This window comes from Abrus precatorius, unplaced genomic scaffold, assembly GCF_003935025.1.
Source record: "Abrus precatorius isolate BTA unplaced genomic scaffold, Abrus_2018 Scaffold3, whole genome shotgun sequence".
Classification (NCBI taxonomy): domain Eukaryota; kingdom Viridiplantae; phylum Streptophyta; class Magnoliopsida; order Fabales; family Fabaceae; genus Abrus; species Abrus precatorius.
In genome coordinates this window covers 9,349,161-9,370,084 of record NW_020874373.1, presented here as the reverse complement: position 1 = coordinate 9,370,084, position 20,924 = coordinate 9,349,161, and the positions used below count along the sequence as shown (strand labels likewise).

General features: G+C 30.7%; 1 protein-coding gene across 1 annotated transcript; it reads left to right on the top strand.

The window, feature by feature from the left end:
* Positions 1-11,168: 11,168 nt before the first annotated feature.
* Positions 11,169-12,839, top strand: LOC113862133 (probable LRR receptor-like serine/threonine-protein kinase RKF3). The gene has a single exon (XM_027495267.1). It carries the CDS (start codon positions 11,169-11,171, stop codon positions 12,837-12,839), a length of 1,671 nt encoding a protein of 556 aa, XP_027351068.1.
* The last annotated feature ends 8,085 nt before the right edge of the window (positions 12,840-20,924 follow it).

The window sequence follows — 20,924 nt, the reverse complement described above, 5'->3', positions numbered from 1 at the left end:
TCTAAAATACCCTCTCATGGTACTCACCTGCCACCTTATTTTACAAACTCTTTTCAGAATATTCTCTCTACATTGTGGGCCCTGGGCCCTTTTAATTGACTCAAAAAGCTAACAATTCTCGAAGGGGATTTGAGGTTCAAACTGCCAACAAAACTGATTAGGATATTATTATAGATAATAAATTGATGATAATAGGCAATTCTATCCTTCTGCTGATTAGAACAGAATCTCCTTCAGAAGCATAGCATTTCATGAGGCTACTTTCGCTGCAAGAACAAGCTCAGCTACAACCTCAGCTACAACCTCTTTTTGGATTTTCACTGCATCATAACATAAATCAGTGTAGGATTTTCAACGGATCCAGATTCTCTCCAGTTCACGCGAGAACTAGACGTCCAGTCATTTTTTCGCTTCAACGAATCCTATTCGCTTAAGGTAAAATAGCTGATTTTCGCTTAATTATGTCAAAAAATGGCTTGGGCGAATTTTGATATTTTCTATTAGCTTAAACTAAAAAAAAGGGTTTAAGCGAATGTTAGCTTAAACAAAAATAAACAGCTTAAGCGAAAAATGGACAAAGAGCACCAGTTTTCAGAGTTCAAAATAGCTTAAGCCACCAAAATTAGCTTAAGCGAATTAATAATAGCTTAAGCGATTCATAGTAGCTTAAGCGAAAAATGGATAGAGAGCACCAGTTTTCAGAGTTGATATTTGCTTAGGCGTGATTAGAATAGCTTAAGCTATTACAAAATAGCTTAAGCGAAATTATAATAGCTTAAGCAAAGGTGTAATAGCTTAAGCAAATATTCCAGAAACTGAAAAAAAAAACGCATCAGAACATAACAACAGCAGATGTAATCATATTTTTATATTTGGAATGCTTAAGCAAATGCAAAAATTAGATAACAATGCATATCAGGAAGTAGTCATCAGCTCCATAACATAAGTTATTCTAATGTAATCAAATGTAATCAAATTTAAGAGACAATGATATCTTTATATTATAAATAGAAATTTCTAACATCAAGTTGTTCACATTACATGCCTTGAAACAAAAAACATTGGGAAAGAAACTAAAATTAAACATCAAGTTAAATATTCCTAATGAAACAAGGAAAATAGAAAACAAAAGGCTTAATTATTTTTCAACAATAACATCATCATGCATTTGATCTCCTTGCTCCATGTTATGCTGCTTTTGATGACCCTCTACCTCTTCACCTTGTTCTTCCTCTTGAGGCTCTTGTATGACCCCTTTATCAGCTCCTGGTTGCCCTTGTTCATGTGTAGGAGACACTTCACATTGGTTTGGCTGATTTGGGAATGGAGGGGGTGTCTCCAGGCCATGAGACATGTGTTGCAAACTCTTCAGGTGTTGGCCATGGGAATGTTGAAATGTCTTGTTGGTGTTGGTGTTGGTGTAGGGTAAAATGGTAGAATGACTCATTGAGATGTGTGTATGCTCGATGGTTTGCTGCTAACTGGTGATGGATGTGAGTATAAGCCTGACGATTGACCTCCATATGATGTTGTATTTCAGTTAGATGTTGTGTGAGGTGACATTCCATAAGTGTCATGTTATGAATGAGCGGTGATGTTGTTGGTGGTACTGATGAAGAAGGTTGAGAAGCTGCATTTCCCTGTTCCAATTGGTTGATGCAATAATTGTTGATGAATTGGGCATTGATGGGCTTTTTCAGTCTATGAGTCAATGAAGTCCGGTAAGGTATTTGAACACCTTGGACAGCTCAAAGAGCAGTGATAAGTGCTGAAAATCCCAAGGGTTTTGTGACAATTGCTGTATGAGAGGGAGTTGAGATGACAAATTGATAAATCTCGTCAGATATAATGGTGGCAATATCCATGGTCATCCTTTCCATGATGCTGTATATAAGGTAGGCCCGAGGCATGCGAAGGTTTGATGTGTTAGTGGTCGGGGCAATATTGACAGATAGAAAGGAGGCCCAAATCTGGGCTAAGGTCTTCAAATTTTCCCTTTTGAACCTCAGCGGCTTGCCTTCATGATTTGTCTCATAGGATTTGCCCGGAATACACAATGTTTCAACTACCTTGTGATTTAAGAATCCAGTTTTGCTATTTTTCGTTTGCTGGTAATGACACAACTCCCCTTCTTGTAAGGTAAGGGGGTTTCCCAGCAAGTTGTTGATTGCCTCCCTATCATATGAGATTGAACACCTACGAACCCAGGAAATCCTGTTAGTTTGATTTGGTTTCAGTGGCCATGCATTGGCATAGAATTCAATCCTTGGTGCAGTAATCTTAGGGGTTTAATCATTTTAGGGGTGCAGGAAATCCTTGCATTGTTCTCTGGTTTTAATCATTTTAGGGGTGCAGTAATCTTTGGTACAACTTTGTTGTATGATGAGACGATTCAATCTTTTAAATGGTTATTTAATACTTTCTTAGAAGCACATAATCAGAAAAAGCCGTTAACAATATTTACTGACCAAGATCAAGCAATGACTAAAGCTCTTGTGGAAGTGATGCCTGAGACACATCATGCTTTGTGCACATGACACTTGATGCAAAATGGAATCAAACACCTTGGTAATTTGATGAAAGGCGGAAGCCATTTCTTAAGAGATTTTAAAAGATGCATGTATGACATTGACACAGTTAGTGAGTTTGAGCAAGCTTGGAGAAGTATCGTTGAGGAATACAATGTTTCTGAGAATAATTGGATGAAATCAATATATGGAATAAAGAAAAAATGGGCGGCGTGCTACATGAAGGAAGTGTTCATACTTGGGATGCGAAGTACTCAACTAAGTGAGAGTATAAATTTTGATTTTAAGGCTTGTATGAAGCCTGGTGTAAACATTAAACAGTTCTTTGCATACTTTGAATGTGTGGTAGAAAACAAGCGTTACAATGAACTAATATGTGAGTATGAGTCTCGTCATAAACTAGCAATGTTGAGATATGAAATGTCTCTCATCCTATTACAAATAGGTAAAATTTACACACATACTATTTTCAACCTATTTCAACCGGAGTTTGCTTCATTTTTGGCATGCTGCATATCAAAAAGGAATGAATCTCCCCCTTTGTTTGAATATGTCATAACTACAGTCAATGAAAATGGATCATGAATAGTATCATTTGATCATACCTCAAATTCTATATGTTGCACTTGTAGAAAATTTGAAACATTTGGCATCCTTTGTTCCCATGCATTGAAGGTTTTTGAAGCAAATGATGTCAAGGTTGTGCCCGAAAAATACATCATTAAGAGATGGACAAGAGAGAGTCATTCTGGAATTATACACAATATCAAAGGTATAGAGGATCAGGAGGATCCTAAACTTGTTATCACAAGACGATACTGACAACTAGCTTCTAAAATGATTAGACTCGCATCAGAGGTATCTAGTTCAGAACAATACTCTCAATTGGTGGATGAATGTGTAAACGTTGTGTCTCATCAAATCACACAACTTCGATTAAAAGAGCAACATGGTGAAAGTCACAATGATGAGGTCCCTATATCAGTCATTAATGATGGTATACAACCAAAGGGTTTCAAGCACCGCCCAAGCATGAAGAGGAATAGGTATAAACGATTCAAAAGTTGGGTTGAGCTACAAGAAAAAAGGAAAAAAAATTGGTCCATTAAGAGGACAATCCCAACGGCAAAATGTTGAGGTACATGTATTAATGCACCTATCAAAATTTAAAATTTGTCCATTATTATTTGTCTTGTGTATAATAATTTGTTAATGCTTTCAGGAATATCAACCCACCCCTTCTGAACCATGTGATGTCCATTGTTCAGCACCTCCATCTTATCATTCTCCACATACTTTCAACAATACTCTCATTTTACTACATTATTAACGATATGTTCAAAAACATATAAATCCAAAATTTACCTAAATACCAAACTTATTTTTCTTACTAAGATGATTGATATTTTATCCAATTTTATTTTTTTTGTAGGAACCTTTGGATGACACAACTGTTTCAATCCTTGATCAACTTTAAGGAATTTTGTAGCTTTTCTGTATTTTGTACAATTTTAATTGTAATTATGTGTAATTGTAATTGTAATTATGTGTAATTGCCCTTGTAAATGCAATTTCTAACATTATTTGATGAATATAGTATATTATATCTACTTATGTTATGTTTTGATGCATTTTTTTCCCACCTTCTGCAATATTCACTTAAGCTATTACACCTTCGCTTAAGCTATTTTGTAATAGCTTAAGCTATTCTAATCATGCCTAAGCGAATATCAACTCTGAAAACTAGTACTCTCTGTCTATTTTTCGCTTAAGCTACTATGAATCGCTTAAGCTAATAAAACAATCGCTTAAACTATTTTACATTCGCTTAAGCTATTATTAATTCGCTTAAGCTATTTTGAACTCTGAAAATTGGTGCTCTCTGTCCATTTTTCGCTTAAGCTATTATGAATCGCTTAAGCTAATAAAACAATCGCTTAAGCTATTTTACATTTGCTTAAGCTATTATTAATTCACTTAAGCTAATTTTGGTTGCTTAAACTATTTTGAATCTGAAAACTGGTGCTCTCTGTCCATTTTTTGCTTAAGCCATTTATTTTCGCTTAAGCTAACATTCACTTAAGCTCTTTTTTTAGCTTATAGAAAATATCAAAATTTGTCCAAGCCATTTTTTGACATAATTAAGCGAAAATCAGCTATTTTAGCTTAAGCGAATAGGATCCGCTTAAACGAAAAAATGACTAGACGTCTAGTTCCCGCGTGAACTGGAGAGAATTCGGATCCATTTTTAACCTCTTGTTGGAAGCTATGCTGTCCTTTTATAGCGAATTTGGAGTTTGGACCATTGTCTTTTATTTATTTATTTTTAATATATGATTGGTTTCAATGCATTATATACATTAAAGAAGTTTGAAATCAATGGAAGTTCTTCATGGAAATTGAATTCAAATTATAATTTTATTACGGTAGAAGGTGGATTGGGCGAATGACCTCGTGTTACAGTCAAATAAATTGTTTAGCTCATTGAGGATGACTTAACGGAGTTTTGCTAAACCTCGTGAATCCAAGAATTAAGCACACATTTTGCTTCCTTTTAAATATATTATAAATATAAGAAAAGATCCACTCAGGCTAAGGTAATCAATAAACTTTCAATGTAGTATACGTTCAATGCTTAATGTTTGACGCCCGTTTTTCACATTTCCACTTTGTCGCTGTCGTCTTTTTCTATACCAAAGTCTACTTTTGCTCTCTTCTTTAACATTCTTCAACTGCTACAACACCACTGTCATCACTTTTACAGCTTAAATTAGAAAAAGTTTATTGTCACAATTACATGTCTATTATCACTTTAATTTTAAAAAAATTATGCAAAATACCCTTACTATTAATGTAAATATAAGATAAAAAAGTTAGATAAAAATCATTTAAAAGAGATTAGTAATAGATATAAACATGACAATAGACATACTCTTTAAACCAACTTCATCAAAATATTTTTCTACAGTAATAAAGAAGGAAGAAATAATTTCTTTTAGTGATAGAAATAAGTTAGATCAAGTTAAATTTTATATAAGTAGCTCTAACTTATTTAATAATTTAAAAATTATTATATATTTTTTTATTAAGCTTAATTTAACATTTTTAAGAGTTTTATTTGATCTATTAATCTTTTAATATCCTACTGATCTTTAACAGATCATTAAACATTTTTATAAATAGTATATTAAATCATCTAAATATATATGTTTTTGAAATTAATATAAAATTTATATCTATGTAAGTCATAAAAAAATATTTCAACACTTTGAATATTTACAATAAAATTACATATTTTTATTTATCACTTTTATAAATTTAGTTGAATGCACGTCAATTCATAAATCATTAAAAAAAATAGTTATCATAAGTGTTAACTAAAATGGAGTGATTCTTAGGTCCATTCATTTATTTTCATAAGCAAGAATTTTAGGAAAGTAATATTTTTTAGTAAGCAAATAAAGTTGATTGTCAATCGTTGATATGATATATGTTGAATAAATGGTCAAAATTTAATGAGTTTTAGGTAAATATTTTAAATAATAACAAATTGATGAAGGACAAATAAATAAAGTGTTACCCCTCCTCCTTTATTGCTTTCTTTCCAACCTCTGTACAACTTCTCCTTTGTTCTCTCTCTCCTTCCTTCCCAACTTCTATTCTTAATCCATTTATTGACAAAACAAGCAAAGTTGAATAATTATTATTTGTTACTCATATTTGCAAGTTGACTCACTTCATCTCAGAAAAGTGTTCATCTTTACCTTGATTGTCGAAGCTTGGTTTGGATTGGGTAAAAATCAAATTTATTGATGATGTTGAGAATGAGTTGACCGACTCAAATCTTAGAAAAGTGTTCTTGCTACCTTGGTTGTTGAAGCTTCATTTGGATTGGGTAAAAATTAAGTTTGTTGATGATGTTGAGGACTAGTTGAAGTTTTGTGGTGAACGAGTTGAGCATGGGGGAGAGATTGATTAGAAATTAATATTATTCATGTCCTATAAAGAGAATGAAAGACACAATGAAAGAGGAAGAGAAAAATATACATCAAATTACTAATATATATATATATATATATATATATATATATATATCAAATTACCAATATATCTTTTTAAAATATTAACTTTTATCATTGGTTTCTTGTTTTGTATTTTAAACATTGGTCCATAATGTTTGCAAGTTTTTCTAAAAGATATTTTGCCTTACTTTTTCATGTTTGAGTGTACATAAGAATTACCATTATAAAGTCGGGGCAAGTCTAAAGATAAATGCAAAAGGTAAAAACAAAGATTTAACAAAAAAGTAATTTTTGGTTGTAATCTTGCAAAACTGAATCCAATGTAATAATATAATATCTGTTTAAAGAAAATTAGTTCTTCTGAATTCTACTTTCTTTTTTCTCAAATTGTTTTCACCCAACATAAGTAATATAATATATGTTTAAAGAAAATTAGTTCTTTTGAATTCTACTTTCTTTTTCCCTTAAATTAGTTTTTAAAAATAATTAAGTAGGGCATACACAAGCACTCTAATCTGACATTTTGTTTAAGCAATAGCGAGCCACTTGTCACTTGGACCAATCTCTGTTAGTTTGCACAATAATATTTAACATATATTTTTAAGTATTATAAAATGATTGACTTCTTTATAGCAGATATCTTTCTCATATTCAATAAGATAGTGAAATTATAGTGATAAAGTCAAGATTTACTTATCAAATTTAATGGACTACAATAGTGTTACTTATTTCATAGTAGTTTGTAAATCTTTCATAACGTGAGTGACATAAGTCAAGAGAAATAAATAAAATGTAACATGTTTTCTTGTTTAGGAAAAAAAAATTTCCTAAGTTATAATAGCACTATGTTTTAAAAAGATTTTGTATTAATAAGGTGTGTTTTGTACAAAAATCACAAGGAAAAAGTTCAATACTTCTTCTCAAAAGTTATAGTTAGACGTATATGATTTAACTAAAATTTAGATAATAATAAAAATTCTACTTTTTTCAATAAGTTTTATTGAAATAAGGATAACAAAAAACACTAGTTTCTTTTGAAATGGAGATGATTTTTCAAGATTTTTAAGAATTAGTCAAAAAGTTAACATTTCAAGGATATTTAAGCAAGTTTTATAAGCAAGACCTAAAAGTGTGAAAATTAGTAAAAAATAAGTGTCTTGACATGCTTTCTTAAAACTTTTTTGAAAGTTACTTTAAAAACAAGTTGAAGGATTTCAAAGGTAAAAAAGTATTTAAGTTTAAAGTGACAAAGGTATTCTAAAAAATGATAGAAATATGCCAAAAATGTCGTGATTATCTACAGTTATCATTAATTGGAGATCAATGCACATGACAAAGAACCCGAATGACATGCAAAAATAATTACAAAGAACGTGTTATAGGCAATTGTATTTATGGTTTACATATTCTTTAAGAAGTAAGATGAGATTGTAATGTAAATAATTTTTTATTTCATTGTTTAGGAGTGACAACTTTTACATAAAAATACTTGTACTAAAAGAATTTTACACGCCAAAGTTCTACACTAATTAGACCCAATAACTAAGAAATCAACCGTTATTAGTATTAATTTTTTAAAGTTGTAAGTTTACATTTCAATAATTTACATTCAATCAAGTTATTAACTATAATATTTTTACCATTTACCTTTATTGTTCATCTACAATTAAATACATTTACAAAACTTAAAAATATCTAAAATTCAATTCTAAAATACTCTCAAATTTATTTATTTTCTGTAACGAAACATTTATGTACAAATATAATATAGTCAATTGGATAATTTAGCGATTTTTTCAATTTATATAGAAGCAAAATTATTGTCATTGTTTATGTTGTAACATCAATTGTCACACAATATTGTCAAAGCCAAAAGTAGTCCATAATCAGTATTAACTATAGATAGACTCCTTCGTAAGTTAGTCATCAGCTGTCCCAATGCCCATTGGTAAGTGAACTCCAAAAATTACTTATATTCTAACAACTAGCTAGGCCCAGCATTGTCTATTATTCTCTTTGATAAGTCCCACATCCAATAAGCATATAAATCTGTAAAACACAAGCCAATCGTAAGTGGAATCATCTACACTATGGAAAAGCATGGCCTACTTTGCTTTTTGACTAATTAAGATCAAGTATTCGTTGTTATCGGTCTAATATCTGATTCGCAAGTTGTTGCTTCACATGATAATGCTAAAGTTACTTTGCTCTTTAGCTCAGATGAGGTAAGGTTTGACAATATTAGAATACAAAATCATTCAAATTGTCTATATAAAAATAGTTTGAGAATACACTGAATTAAAATTCAATATTTAATTAATTTGTGAATAATATCGTATATGAATCAAATATTCACTTGTTACAACTGAATTAGATTGATTCTTTCGATTTTATCATATTTTTTTATTGTTTTTAAATAATATTTTATCTTTTGGTAACAAATAAATAAATTTTAATATAATTAAGAATAAAGTCTCAAATCAATTCATGTTTTTTTAGTGCTCGATTCCTTATTTAATTAGCAATACTTAATAAAAAAATTTAAAATTATTAAATTTTATCATAAATCATCAAAATTAAAAGTAATAATTTTTTGAAGAAATACAAAAATGTATATTTATAATAAATTGAATTATATAAATACTTTTAGGTTAGGTTTTGTGTGAATAGAATGCGACAAGTATATTTTTGTAGTTTAGCTTAATTTTAAATATAAACCCAACAAGGAGGAAAAGTTATTTTAATATGGGATTAATTAAGACAAAATACAAAAATATGACCTATTTTGTATATTTACCATAATATGACTTTTTAAATAACGCAAATGAAGATTTAACGTGAATAGTATAATGGTAGCAGAATGGCAAAGAAGGTGACATGTGCTTTTATAAAAATGTCATTTGCAATTTTTTAGTTATTGTAGCACATGAAATTGGTCAAAAGTAGGTTATAACACATTGGAAGATCGCATATAGCAATTTTTGATCACGTTATATGACCGCTGCAGGTGGTGTCGCGTCGTTGGAGCTCTGAATTAATGCAAACTCGCGACTTGTGAGTTTTTATCTTTTGGCATGCATGCAGGAAGTGGCAAGAACATGTCTAAAACCAGTAAACTCACGACTTACGAGTTTTGACCTCTTAGCATACACGCCATGCATGTAAGAAGTGGCAGGAGCAGATATGAAATCTGTAAACTCACAATTTGGATCAATTTATAGGCGTTCACTCTAAAAAATATTCAAGAGGTGGCACAAAACTTTTAAAAATATATTGTGGATATTGTATTTATTTTACAGCAGATTATATATACATATATAGAAATGTGACAATGACAACAACATATAAATGATAATATAAAAATAATAATATGACTTTATGACAATTGTTTAATTTAATCTTATGCTTAAGACAAGTATTTGTCATAAGTAGAAATGGTAATATGAGAATATTATAATGGAATGGCCTTGCTCTAAGTGTTTGACCGAGGACATGTAGCATATTATAATAATTTTTTAGGATTTCTTATCTTATATACCAACGTTAGAACGCCCCCACCACATTTCAATTTCAAATGCAAGTTTGTTCACACCATCATCCGTGGGAAGGAGTACAGTTGTTCACTCACAGCAAATATAATTACTAATAAAAAAAAATATAGTCTTAATAAAGGGGGTTTGACGACTATAAAAACTGTATAATTTAAATTTAATTTTTATAAACTATTATTTTTAATTTTATGTAATTGATTAAAATACTGTCAAGTATTAATTTTTTTAAAACCTTAGTTTAATAGATTATGTAAATATTGTATAAACTTAACACTTAATTAAAAAAAAAATTAACTTTCTTCTCTTTTCGGGGCGATGGAGACATCTAACATCCCATTGGAGAGAACTTACTGCAGATATTTGCATTTTAGGTATGGAAGGATGAATTTGAGCGAATATGAAATATGTGAAAAACACTTTCCACAGACAAGAAAATAAGAGTAAGCTTATAAATTCAACGAGATGAATCGTACGTGTACAAGCAACACATAGGAACATAAACAAAAGGAGTTCTGTTATATATATATATATATTTTTTTTCATTTTATTTTATTTTATCCAATAATTAATATTTTAAAACTTTTTAATGATGAGGACTGTATTGATTAAAAAAAGAAAAGAAAAGAGAGAGAGAGTCCATTTTAAGACAAGAGGCACGCCATTTTTGAAAAAAGGTTGGTAACTGAGCCTGGGAGTTCCTAGAAAATGTCCGGAACATGTGGCCAACATTAACATCAGCGCTAAAACGGAGAATTTTTCTAACGTGTTTCTACAGTGATTATAATAAGGATTTATATATAATAAATATTTATAAAAAACTATATAACATTATTAAATTTAATACGTTAATAATAATACTTATTAAAGAAAAAATACACTAATTTTATTTGTAATATAATTTTTTAATTTATATTTGATAACAGACAATAAAAATTTAGTATATCCTTTGTTTTTGACATGTGACCTTTCAAAGGTTTTTAATGGTTGTTACTGGTGTTGAAAAGAGTTTGAAGGCATAAAATTAAAATGGTGTAAAATTGCAAAGCTTGCGAAAGCCATTCCCTCAAATGTGGCTGATCTTCCTCACCATAGTCCTCACTCTTCCAACCCTTTCCCTCTCCGTTCAATGTCCCCTCAACATCACCCTCCTCCGTTCATCACCCTCTTTTGGGGACCCCGTCACGCGCTGCCTTTACGTGATCCAAGCCCTCCGTATTCTTCAATCCGATTACCTCCGACGCACTGGATCCTTCTTCCCTCCACCCAACTCCACATTCTCTTGCTGGAACACTCTTCAATCCTTCATCAACCAATACGACATTCGCTCCTCTTGTAACCTTCCTTCCTCTTCTATTTCCCAAGCTTGCATGAACATCACTACCCGGTCACAGTTCCAAGCCTATGTTCCTGCCTCAGAACTTCAATCCGTGTCCGCTAATTGTAACCAATCTCTTGTTAATGATGCATCCTGTGCTCTCTGCACCGCTACGTTGTCCAAGGTGGAGTCGTACATCACTCCATCATCAGTCGATGATTGCAAAGCTATTGCTTCTATTTACGCCGGTTCTCTCTCCAATTTGGATAATCCTGCAATCGTTAAGTGCTTGTTCTTGATGGATCTGTATGGATCCAGTGGTAACAGTCACCGACTTGTTGTTATTGTCGTTTTTTCTACGTTGGCCTTGTTGTTGCTGGTTCTTGGTTCGTTTTGGGCTTATCTTAGATTGGGGCCCAAGAACAAGAAGGATGTTGGTAGAGGGGAGATGGGTTTGGGTTCGGTGAACCAAAGTACCACTTTGATTAGGTTCACTTTCGATGCCATTAAGAAGGCTACTAGGAATTTCTCTAGTGACAATATAATTGGGAGGGGGGGTTTTGGGAATGTTTATAAAGGTGTGTTATATGATGGGACTCAAGTTGCTTTGAAGAGGTTTAAGAATTGTTCGGTTTCTGGGGATGATAGTTTTGCTCATGAAGTAGAGGTTATTGCGAGTGTTAGGCATGTGAACCTTGTAGCCTTGAGAGGTTATTGTACTGCTACTACTAATTTAGAGGGTCACCAGAGGATTATTGTCACTGATTTGATGCAAAATGGGAGTCTTTATGATCATTTGTTTGGTTCTGCTAGGAAGAAATTGAGTTGGCCCATACGTCAAAAGATTGCTCTAGGCACTGCTAGGGGCTTGGCTTATTTGCATTATGGGGCTCAACCTTCCATCATTCATAGAGATATTAAAGCTAGTAACATACTTCTTGACGACATGTTTGAAGCCAAGGTAGCGGATTTTGGATTGGCAAAGTTTAATCCTGAGGGAATGACACATATGAGCACGAGGGTAGCTGGAACTATGGGGTACGTTGCTCCTGAGTATGCTTTGTATGGACAGTTGACTGAGAGAAGTGACGTGTTCAGTTTTGGTGTTGTGCTTCTTGAGCTTTTGAGTGGGAAAAAGGCTCTTCATGTGGACAACGATGGCCAACCTTCGGCACTCACCGACTTGGCTTGGTCATTGGTTAGAAATGATAGGGCTTTGGATGTTATTGAAGATGGTATGCAAGAACTTGGTCCGCCACAAGTTCTTGAGAAGTATGTGTTGGTAGCTGTAATTTGTTGTCATCCACAGTTATATGCTAGGCCAACAATGGATCAGGTAGTTAAAATACTGGAGACAGATGATGAATCAGTATCTTCAATAGTGGAAAGGCCAATCCCTTTTGAATCTGAAAGTAATAACTAGGGACTGTATAGTATATTAGCTCTGCAATCCAACCAGTTATTAGCACACACGTATTCCTATTATGTGCAAGAAAAAGGAAGCTTGGGGTCCAGGACTATATGCAGATATTGGGGATATTGACAGTCTTCCACTGGCTAGTGTAGGTATGATTTGTTTGTACATTTAGATTTTCGATTGAATGATTCCTGAAATGTTTTGTATTGAAATGCCAAAAAGGGTAAACAAAAATTGGTTCCTTTTAGAGTATCTTTTTATTTAGTGGCAGTAGAGTGTATAATATGATCACGTTTTGCTGATGCCGGGAACAGATTTCACTATTAGAACTGATCTTTCATTTCATACCCAGAGTTAAAATTTAAGACGTTTATGTTCCAACTTAAGCAAGCACTTAGCTTAAACTCACTGAAGTTAGAAGCAATATCTCTGTGGAAATGTACCTACCTCTAAACATTCTAATTAGTCTAACCTTGCTGGTAAATTGACGGTATCAAGGCTTTTAAAAAAAAGTGTATATAAAAGCATTATATCAGGTATTTAATACAACAATAATATCATTATAAACTTACATATAAATATTGTTATATTACTATTTATATTTACTTAAATAGGCAAGGCAAGTTTGAAGGAATCTATCCACGATTAATCTAAAGAAGGTTAAACTTATAAAATACTTAAATTTAATTTAAGGGTTTTTTTAACTTTAGCTCTTAAGTTGAGTTTAAACAGTTAATAATACTAAAATTTTATTAGAAAGAGAAGTATTTATTGTATTTTTATAATTTTAATATAATAATTATGTATTTTTTTATAAAATTTTTTTATTTATAGTTACTTAAACTCAACTTTAAAGGCTGAAGTTAACAAAATACTTAATTTAATAGTAGATAAACTCTCACTTTTTTAGGTTCTAAATCTGCTCACTTGATAGTATTTCACATTATATATATGAGTTATTCTATTTAATACCAATAGTTAGGCCGACTGCATTCAATTTCATGCGAATGATCTTCTACTAGTTTAGTCATAAATTAAATAACTACAAAATTAAGGAATAAAAGAAAAGAACAATCACGTCATTCGTGCACTAAGTTTCGTAAAATAAGATAAAAATGTCCTAGAAATTTGTAAAATTACTTAACACATTCCTGTCTCCTAAAATCTCAAGGACTCAGACGTACGAGCCTATAGAACAGATCCTGTTCAACTAGTAAGTAAGTTCGTGGTTATTTTGTTCAGAAAGTGTTTGAATATAAGAAGTCCTTTCTGTATTAAAACTCTCAATGTGTGATTCGTTGTGCAGCTTTTCTTGCAAGACATTTACATGCTTAGAGACATTCTGAGAGCTGCCATATTATTACATACTACCCACACAGGTTCTCCCACACAATTTCAGGGTAAGTATGGAAAATGATCACACAAAAAATTGTCATTAGATTGTATTCATTTGAAAAACTGAATTCAAAAGGTTTCTACCTGCTTCATAAATTGACGTCTGAGTGCACATGTAGATCAGCACAGGGGAAATTAATTATTTTGAACTCAATCATCTCGATACTTCTTTCTTCTTGTTTTTGCTGCTTACAGTGTTTTAAGTTAATCTGGCAATTAAGCAAGGAAATTGTTGCATAATGGTATTTTATAAACAGTTTTTGTTATTCCACTTAAGAGTTTATTGTTAAGTTCTTAGATTGGCCTACCTACAGCTGCTAGCTTTCTCATATTTAATAAGATAGTGAAACTACTCCCAGAAAGGTTGAGATTTACTAGTCAAATCCAATGGATTATAGCCCTTCAATGGATGCAATCATGTTGCTTATTCCATATTAATAGCACACTAATGACCAAATCATATAGTATGGACTGTTGATTTTAATCGAATGGTTAAGAATGAATTATAGGATATCGACTATTCAAGTTAGATTTATGAAAGGATATATTGATAATTTCATGTTTCCATTCGTCCTTCGTGTTTTCTACCTCTTCTTTTTGTCGGTCATCTTGTTCTTTTAATCTTCCGCATTGCAACATAACTTTTCAGCATTAGGTCCCAATTGGTTTCCTGTTTAGGAAAATGTGGAATTGTATCAGAATCCTCTCTTCAGGCTTATATTTAACAGTGATATATTTTATTTTAGTTGCACTTTTATCTTTCATATGGGAAGACACATTTTGATGGTGTATAGCTATTTATGGTGTAACGCAGACACATTTTGTGTTATATCAACCTTTAAGAGACAAATTGCAGATGGAATGATGGAACTGATTAAATAATATAATTTTTATTTGTGGGCAATATTACAATAAGTTAAACTTGAACATCGGTTTGTACCATAACCCACATATAAAAGAACCCATGTATAATTTTCCTTAACAAGCATCTGTTGACCATTTGTGTTGTGAAAATGAACAATATATACGTGAAACCATTATGTGAAATGGCATGTTGTTATGAATGGAAGCAGTGGCTTAATGAGCTTTTACATTTGCATCGGTGTGTGATAAAACCAATATCATTAGGTGACCACTTTTTATATTTGTGCATGGACTCAATTTGAATCGGTTGTGTGACAAGACTGATGTTATTAGGCAACCACTTTATACATTTTTCGCATAGACTCTCTTTGCATTGGTTGTATTTGGTTTATGTCGCTACTTTTTACATTAGTTATTTGAGAGAACTCATGTAGAATTTACGTTTTTTTTTTTAATATACTTTGTAAAGGTTTATTGGTTTGATCATCCAATTCAACTGATGTACAAGTTACTTATGGATGGGCTCTTTTACAACAGTTGGACTACAAAGTCGATTTTGAAATATTGGCCTTAACCTGCAATGTTGTCACCAAGTGTGTATTATACATCTATTTAACTAGTCCATGGATTTAATTGTCTCAGTATCATATATTATATTATATTGTTTTGTGTGATAGAACCGATTTATTATCTGCATAAATCTTGTATTCACTTCAAATCATATCAGCTATAATTTATTATCCTCAATTTTTATTTAATATATCGAAAATAAAATTGTTGTCCATTATACTATTATTGATATATTATATATTTATAAATTTGAATTTGATATAATTAACATAAAAATATATCTGTATATATTTTATTTAAAAAATTAAATTATGTAATTATTTTACATTCATATTGTATTAAAATAAAATTGATTTTTTTTACTTTGTATTTTTAATTCACTACACAAAGTAATTATACTTATTAAATATTAGAATTGATAAATTTATTTTTATTTAAACTAGTTTATAACAGCTTTGTAACTTTATATTTTGGTATAATAATGCTTTAAACCCTAATTTTAGCATAATGGGTTTTAGATTCAATGTTTTATGTTAACTTAGTTTTAAATTTAGTGTTAAGTAAAATTAATTTTAAATCTAAATTTAAAGTAATTGTAAAAAATAAATTATTTTTAATACATTCATAAAATTAATTTTTATTGTGAAGTTAATTTATTTGACTGCATCACTGTTGTATTAAATTTGTGTATTTTTATGAATATTATAGTAATTTTAATTAATTATTTTATACTTTATAGAAGCCTTTAAAAAATAATTTTTTTCACTTAGTATCAATAAACAGAATGTATGATAAAAGTTTAATATAAAATCTATAAAAAGAAATAATAATATTTTGAGCATGATCAAAATATAATGTTATACCATTTGAAATTTTTAAAACCAAAAATAAAAAACATAATATTTGATGGTGTACAGCAGTTTGTGGTGCAATGCAGACACATTTTGTGTTGTATCAATTTTTAAGAGACAAATTGCACACATGAAATGATGGAACTCATTAAATAATATAATTTGTATTTGTAGGCAATATTATAGTAAGTTAAACTTGTACATTTGTTTGTACCATAATCCAATTATAAAAGAACCCATGTTTAAATATTTTCCTTAACAAGGAAATGTTAAGCATTTGTGTAATATATACATAAAACCATGAAGTGAACTGACATGTTGTTATGAACGGAAGCATGGGCTTAATGGGCCTTTAAGCGTTAATATATATACCCATGAATTTTTATAAAAAAATTGCAAGGTAAGGGAGAGTGGGCCTGATCGAGAAGTAGAAGTATCTTCTATTGCGTTACAATAATGTTCCATAAAAGGAAGTTATGAACAACGTGACATGTCATGTGGGTCACCAAATGAATTATTTAATTTAATAATTTACTAGGATACCATTAATACTTAAGTAAGTGGTTTACCTTATTACCTTTAATATGGCGGCGGATGGCCTTAGTGGTCTGACATGACATTGTTTGGAATTTGTAAAGTCATTCACGTGTGCGCTTGATTTGACGAGTCATGATGATTGCAGACAAAAAACTCTATACCTCATACACAAATAAGTGAAATACATACCAACTCCTCGTCGATATTGTGCAAAATAGTGGAACTATGGGACAACCATCATCATTAATGAACGGACTAGTTTGTTCGGGTCCTACACACGCCTGATAGACACTAACAATGTCAGTCCACATTAGTAATTAAAAAGGAGCTATCTCTTCGAATATCCACATGTCAAATAAAATTTAATGCATTAAAATTTACAAGTACAACAACTTATAGTTGTGACTAAACCTCTTCAGCTCTTCTCTTTATGGCCCGTACAAATTTTATGGTTCGTGTGAAGTAGTATCATATTAGAGGTAGTCATCCCTTAATTATAAACAGTAAGGTAATAATCTTCATAGCAATGAATTTCGATGTCAACTGAAGTGTGATCAGGTACGTAACCTTTTCATCATTTTATTGGATATTGAAGTATTGTATTTTTTTAATTATTGGTCTATGAAATTGTCATTATTTGTTTATTATGTTCTTCAATTTGTAAAGAAATATATAAATATATGTTCTGTTGTTTTGTGTTGATTCAAAATGATATAACTATCAATGGTGGCTTTTATAGAAAATAGCATTTTAATATTATGGAAAAACATTTTCACCTAAAAGATTCTTTGAGTGATGTTATTAATGACACAGTATATGAAAATGGAAATGCAATAGTCGGCTATTTTAGAAATGCATCAAGACTGATAAGATAATTTTATCAACTTGATGGTGTATATTTTGTCACCTCTAAGTACGATGGTAATAAGTTTTTGAAATAAGAATCACCAACGCTAAAGATGTAGACATTGAATATGGTCACACTGACCCATATGCTACAACCAAAACCTTCGTTAAGATTAAACTACAATATGTGAAGATGTGGCAACGACAAGTGTCAAAATTGTTCGCATCTAGGAATAATGTACTAATATGTATAAATATAAAATAAAAATCCACTGGTCATTTAAATGAATGGTTGAATTTATCTATTTTAACAAATTTATTGGTATATTTGTAAGTACAACCTCTTACTCTTAACTATGTCCGTGAGGTGATGTTAGCAGGACAGACACACGTGATTTTGAAAGAGAAGGATGAACTTATCATTTCATCTTGTCAAATATTATATGGGAAGAAGACGACCCAGAGGTATTTGGGTGCAGGGTGGTACAACTTTTGCAGAGCACTAAAATTGATACCGGGAGATGAAATATTATTTTGGTACTTTGAAGTGCAAAATGAACTTGAAGTTCATATAACTCATGCATTATGAACAATTACAGTAACGCTTGACTTTTCATTTTTTTTTTTTGTGACTTGCTTTATGATTTTCTTTGGACATATTGAATATTGAACTATGTGTGTGTGATTAAACAATTATTTTTTTTGCAATTTATGATCACTTATAACATTGCAATCTAAGGGTTTTGTTTTGTTTATTAATATAAAATAATCTTGCAAATATGATGCTTTAATATAAGTGGTTTGAAATTTTATATTTGGTTTAATAATGCTTTAAACCCTAGTTGTAGTTGAAATCAGTTTTAAATCCAATATTTTATGTTAAGTTAGTTTTAAATGTACCTTTAACTTAAATTTATCTTAAATATACTTTTAAAATAATTCTAATAAACAAATTATTTTCAATTCTTTTATAAAAATAGTTTTTATTGTATTAAAATTGCATCACTGTTGTATTAAATTAGATGTGTACTAGATAGAACACTATGTGGTCTCCATGATAAAAGAAGGAATTCGAATACTCCTTCGGCATCAATAGGACGAGTACCCTCTCGGTCAGATTAAAGAATAATTAAAACAATTAGGATAAATAATCATATCATTATTTACTTAATTGAAGGGCCAAAGACAGGGCTGACCCACAAAAAGCCTATTAGCCCATAATACTACCTATAAAAGGGAGGTAAAAGGTACATGTAAATGGTTAAGTTTTGAATATTTAATAGCATTTATTACCTAAATCGATACCTGACTTTATCGTTGAAGTACCTTTTGTAAGTAAACTCCCTTATATCAGACAAAGATCGTGCCTGACATATCTGCAGCTGCTACTGAACATATATTTTATGTTTTGGTTCTTTCTGATTATAAATCATTTTTGTTTATTTTTATGAACTTAAACAATTACACCTGATCATTTTTACATCGCTTTATATAATTAACTTATATTTGTCCACGCATGAGTATTTGGAGATGAAAGTAAACATATTCACGTACAATTTTATACATGATTTTCAAACACCAACGTTTAATATATAAAAAGGAATTTTGTTTTCGTATGACAATGACAAAATCTTGCATTATACTATTATTGATAATATATATATATATATATATATATATATATATATATAAACTTTATTTTTTATAGAATGTATTAAAATCAATCTGTACTTTATTATACTATTATTGATTTATTATTTTTATAAAATCATTAAGATATAAATAATATTAAATTATATCTTTATATATTTTATTTATATAATTATATGATTAATTAGTATACTGACCTTAGTACGAGCAAGAAGTGCAACATAACTCTTGAACTGCGTTACATTCACTCTCAATGGATTGTCTGTTGAGACGTCAAATTGTATTAGAATCCTCTCTTCAGCATTACCTCGAACTGCAATATGTGAAAGTTTGGTCAGAGGCCGACTTTTTCTTTGTGAGCTCCCAGACATTAGCAGTCAACAGGGCATGTGTTTGACACATCATCTTCATTAAGATATATGCATGAATTTGACAATTCTATTCCACATTAGTGCACCAAAAGATCCAATGTCATTTATTTCAATCTATTATGACTTTACTTATGGCATCAATTGCAACATCAGTGGACATGTAACCACCCGATGCAGATGAAGCATAAGTAAATTTTAACATCGTCTGCGTATTAATATCAGGTAAAGGATAGGTTTGATGTTAATGTTCATAAAAGGATTGCTTCATAGCGTACATGGGACACTAGGTCGTTTTTTGGGCCACCTATGCATTATTATTACTATTATTAAACAATTATATATGGAAGATGGGCCACCTATGCAAAATAAGTTGCATTTATTAAATTTTTAAAAGAGAAAATATTTCATTAACAAAAGAAATATTACACATATATTATTACATATAAAATCCTTCAACAAGACTGTCGTTCTTGTATCGTGTTTGGACAATGAAAAGCCTCTTGCAAAACATTTATAACAAAACACATATATTATCATTACTATTCTTCTTCATTGTATTCACGTGAAATAATGTATAAATGAAAACAATAACCATATTTCATAAAATATTATTACCATGTTTTAATCTCTACAAATTTCTTCAAAACACACACTTCTTGATAAAGAATTACAATCATTTGTCATCCTCAATGATTAACTTATATTAATGGCATGTTGACAGGTACGTCGAGTATGACCAACACATTTATAGAAACCACACTGTGTCACACGCTTGCGTTTCCTACCAACAACACCACTGCACATACCCACCGTATTACTTGTTTTTGCAATGGGATAGTCTGCATCAATTCCATTAATATCACTGATGATATAATTACTAAAATTAGTTTCTTTATTCCATACTTTCTTTTCAGCCGCTGCATTTCTTTTGTTAGAATTTCTCTAACATTACAAACCTCATCGTAACTTTGACAAGCCAATTGGAACACCAATCTTCCACTCTCACA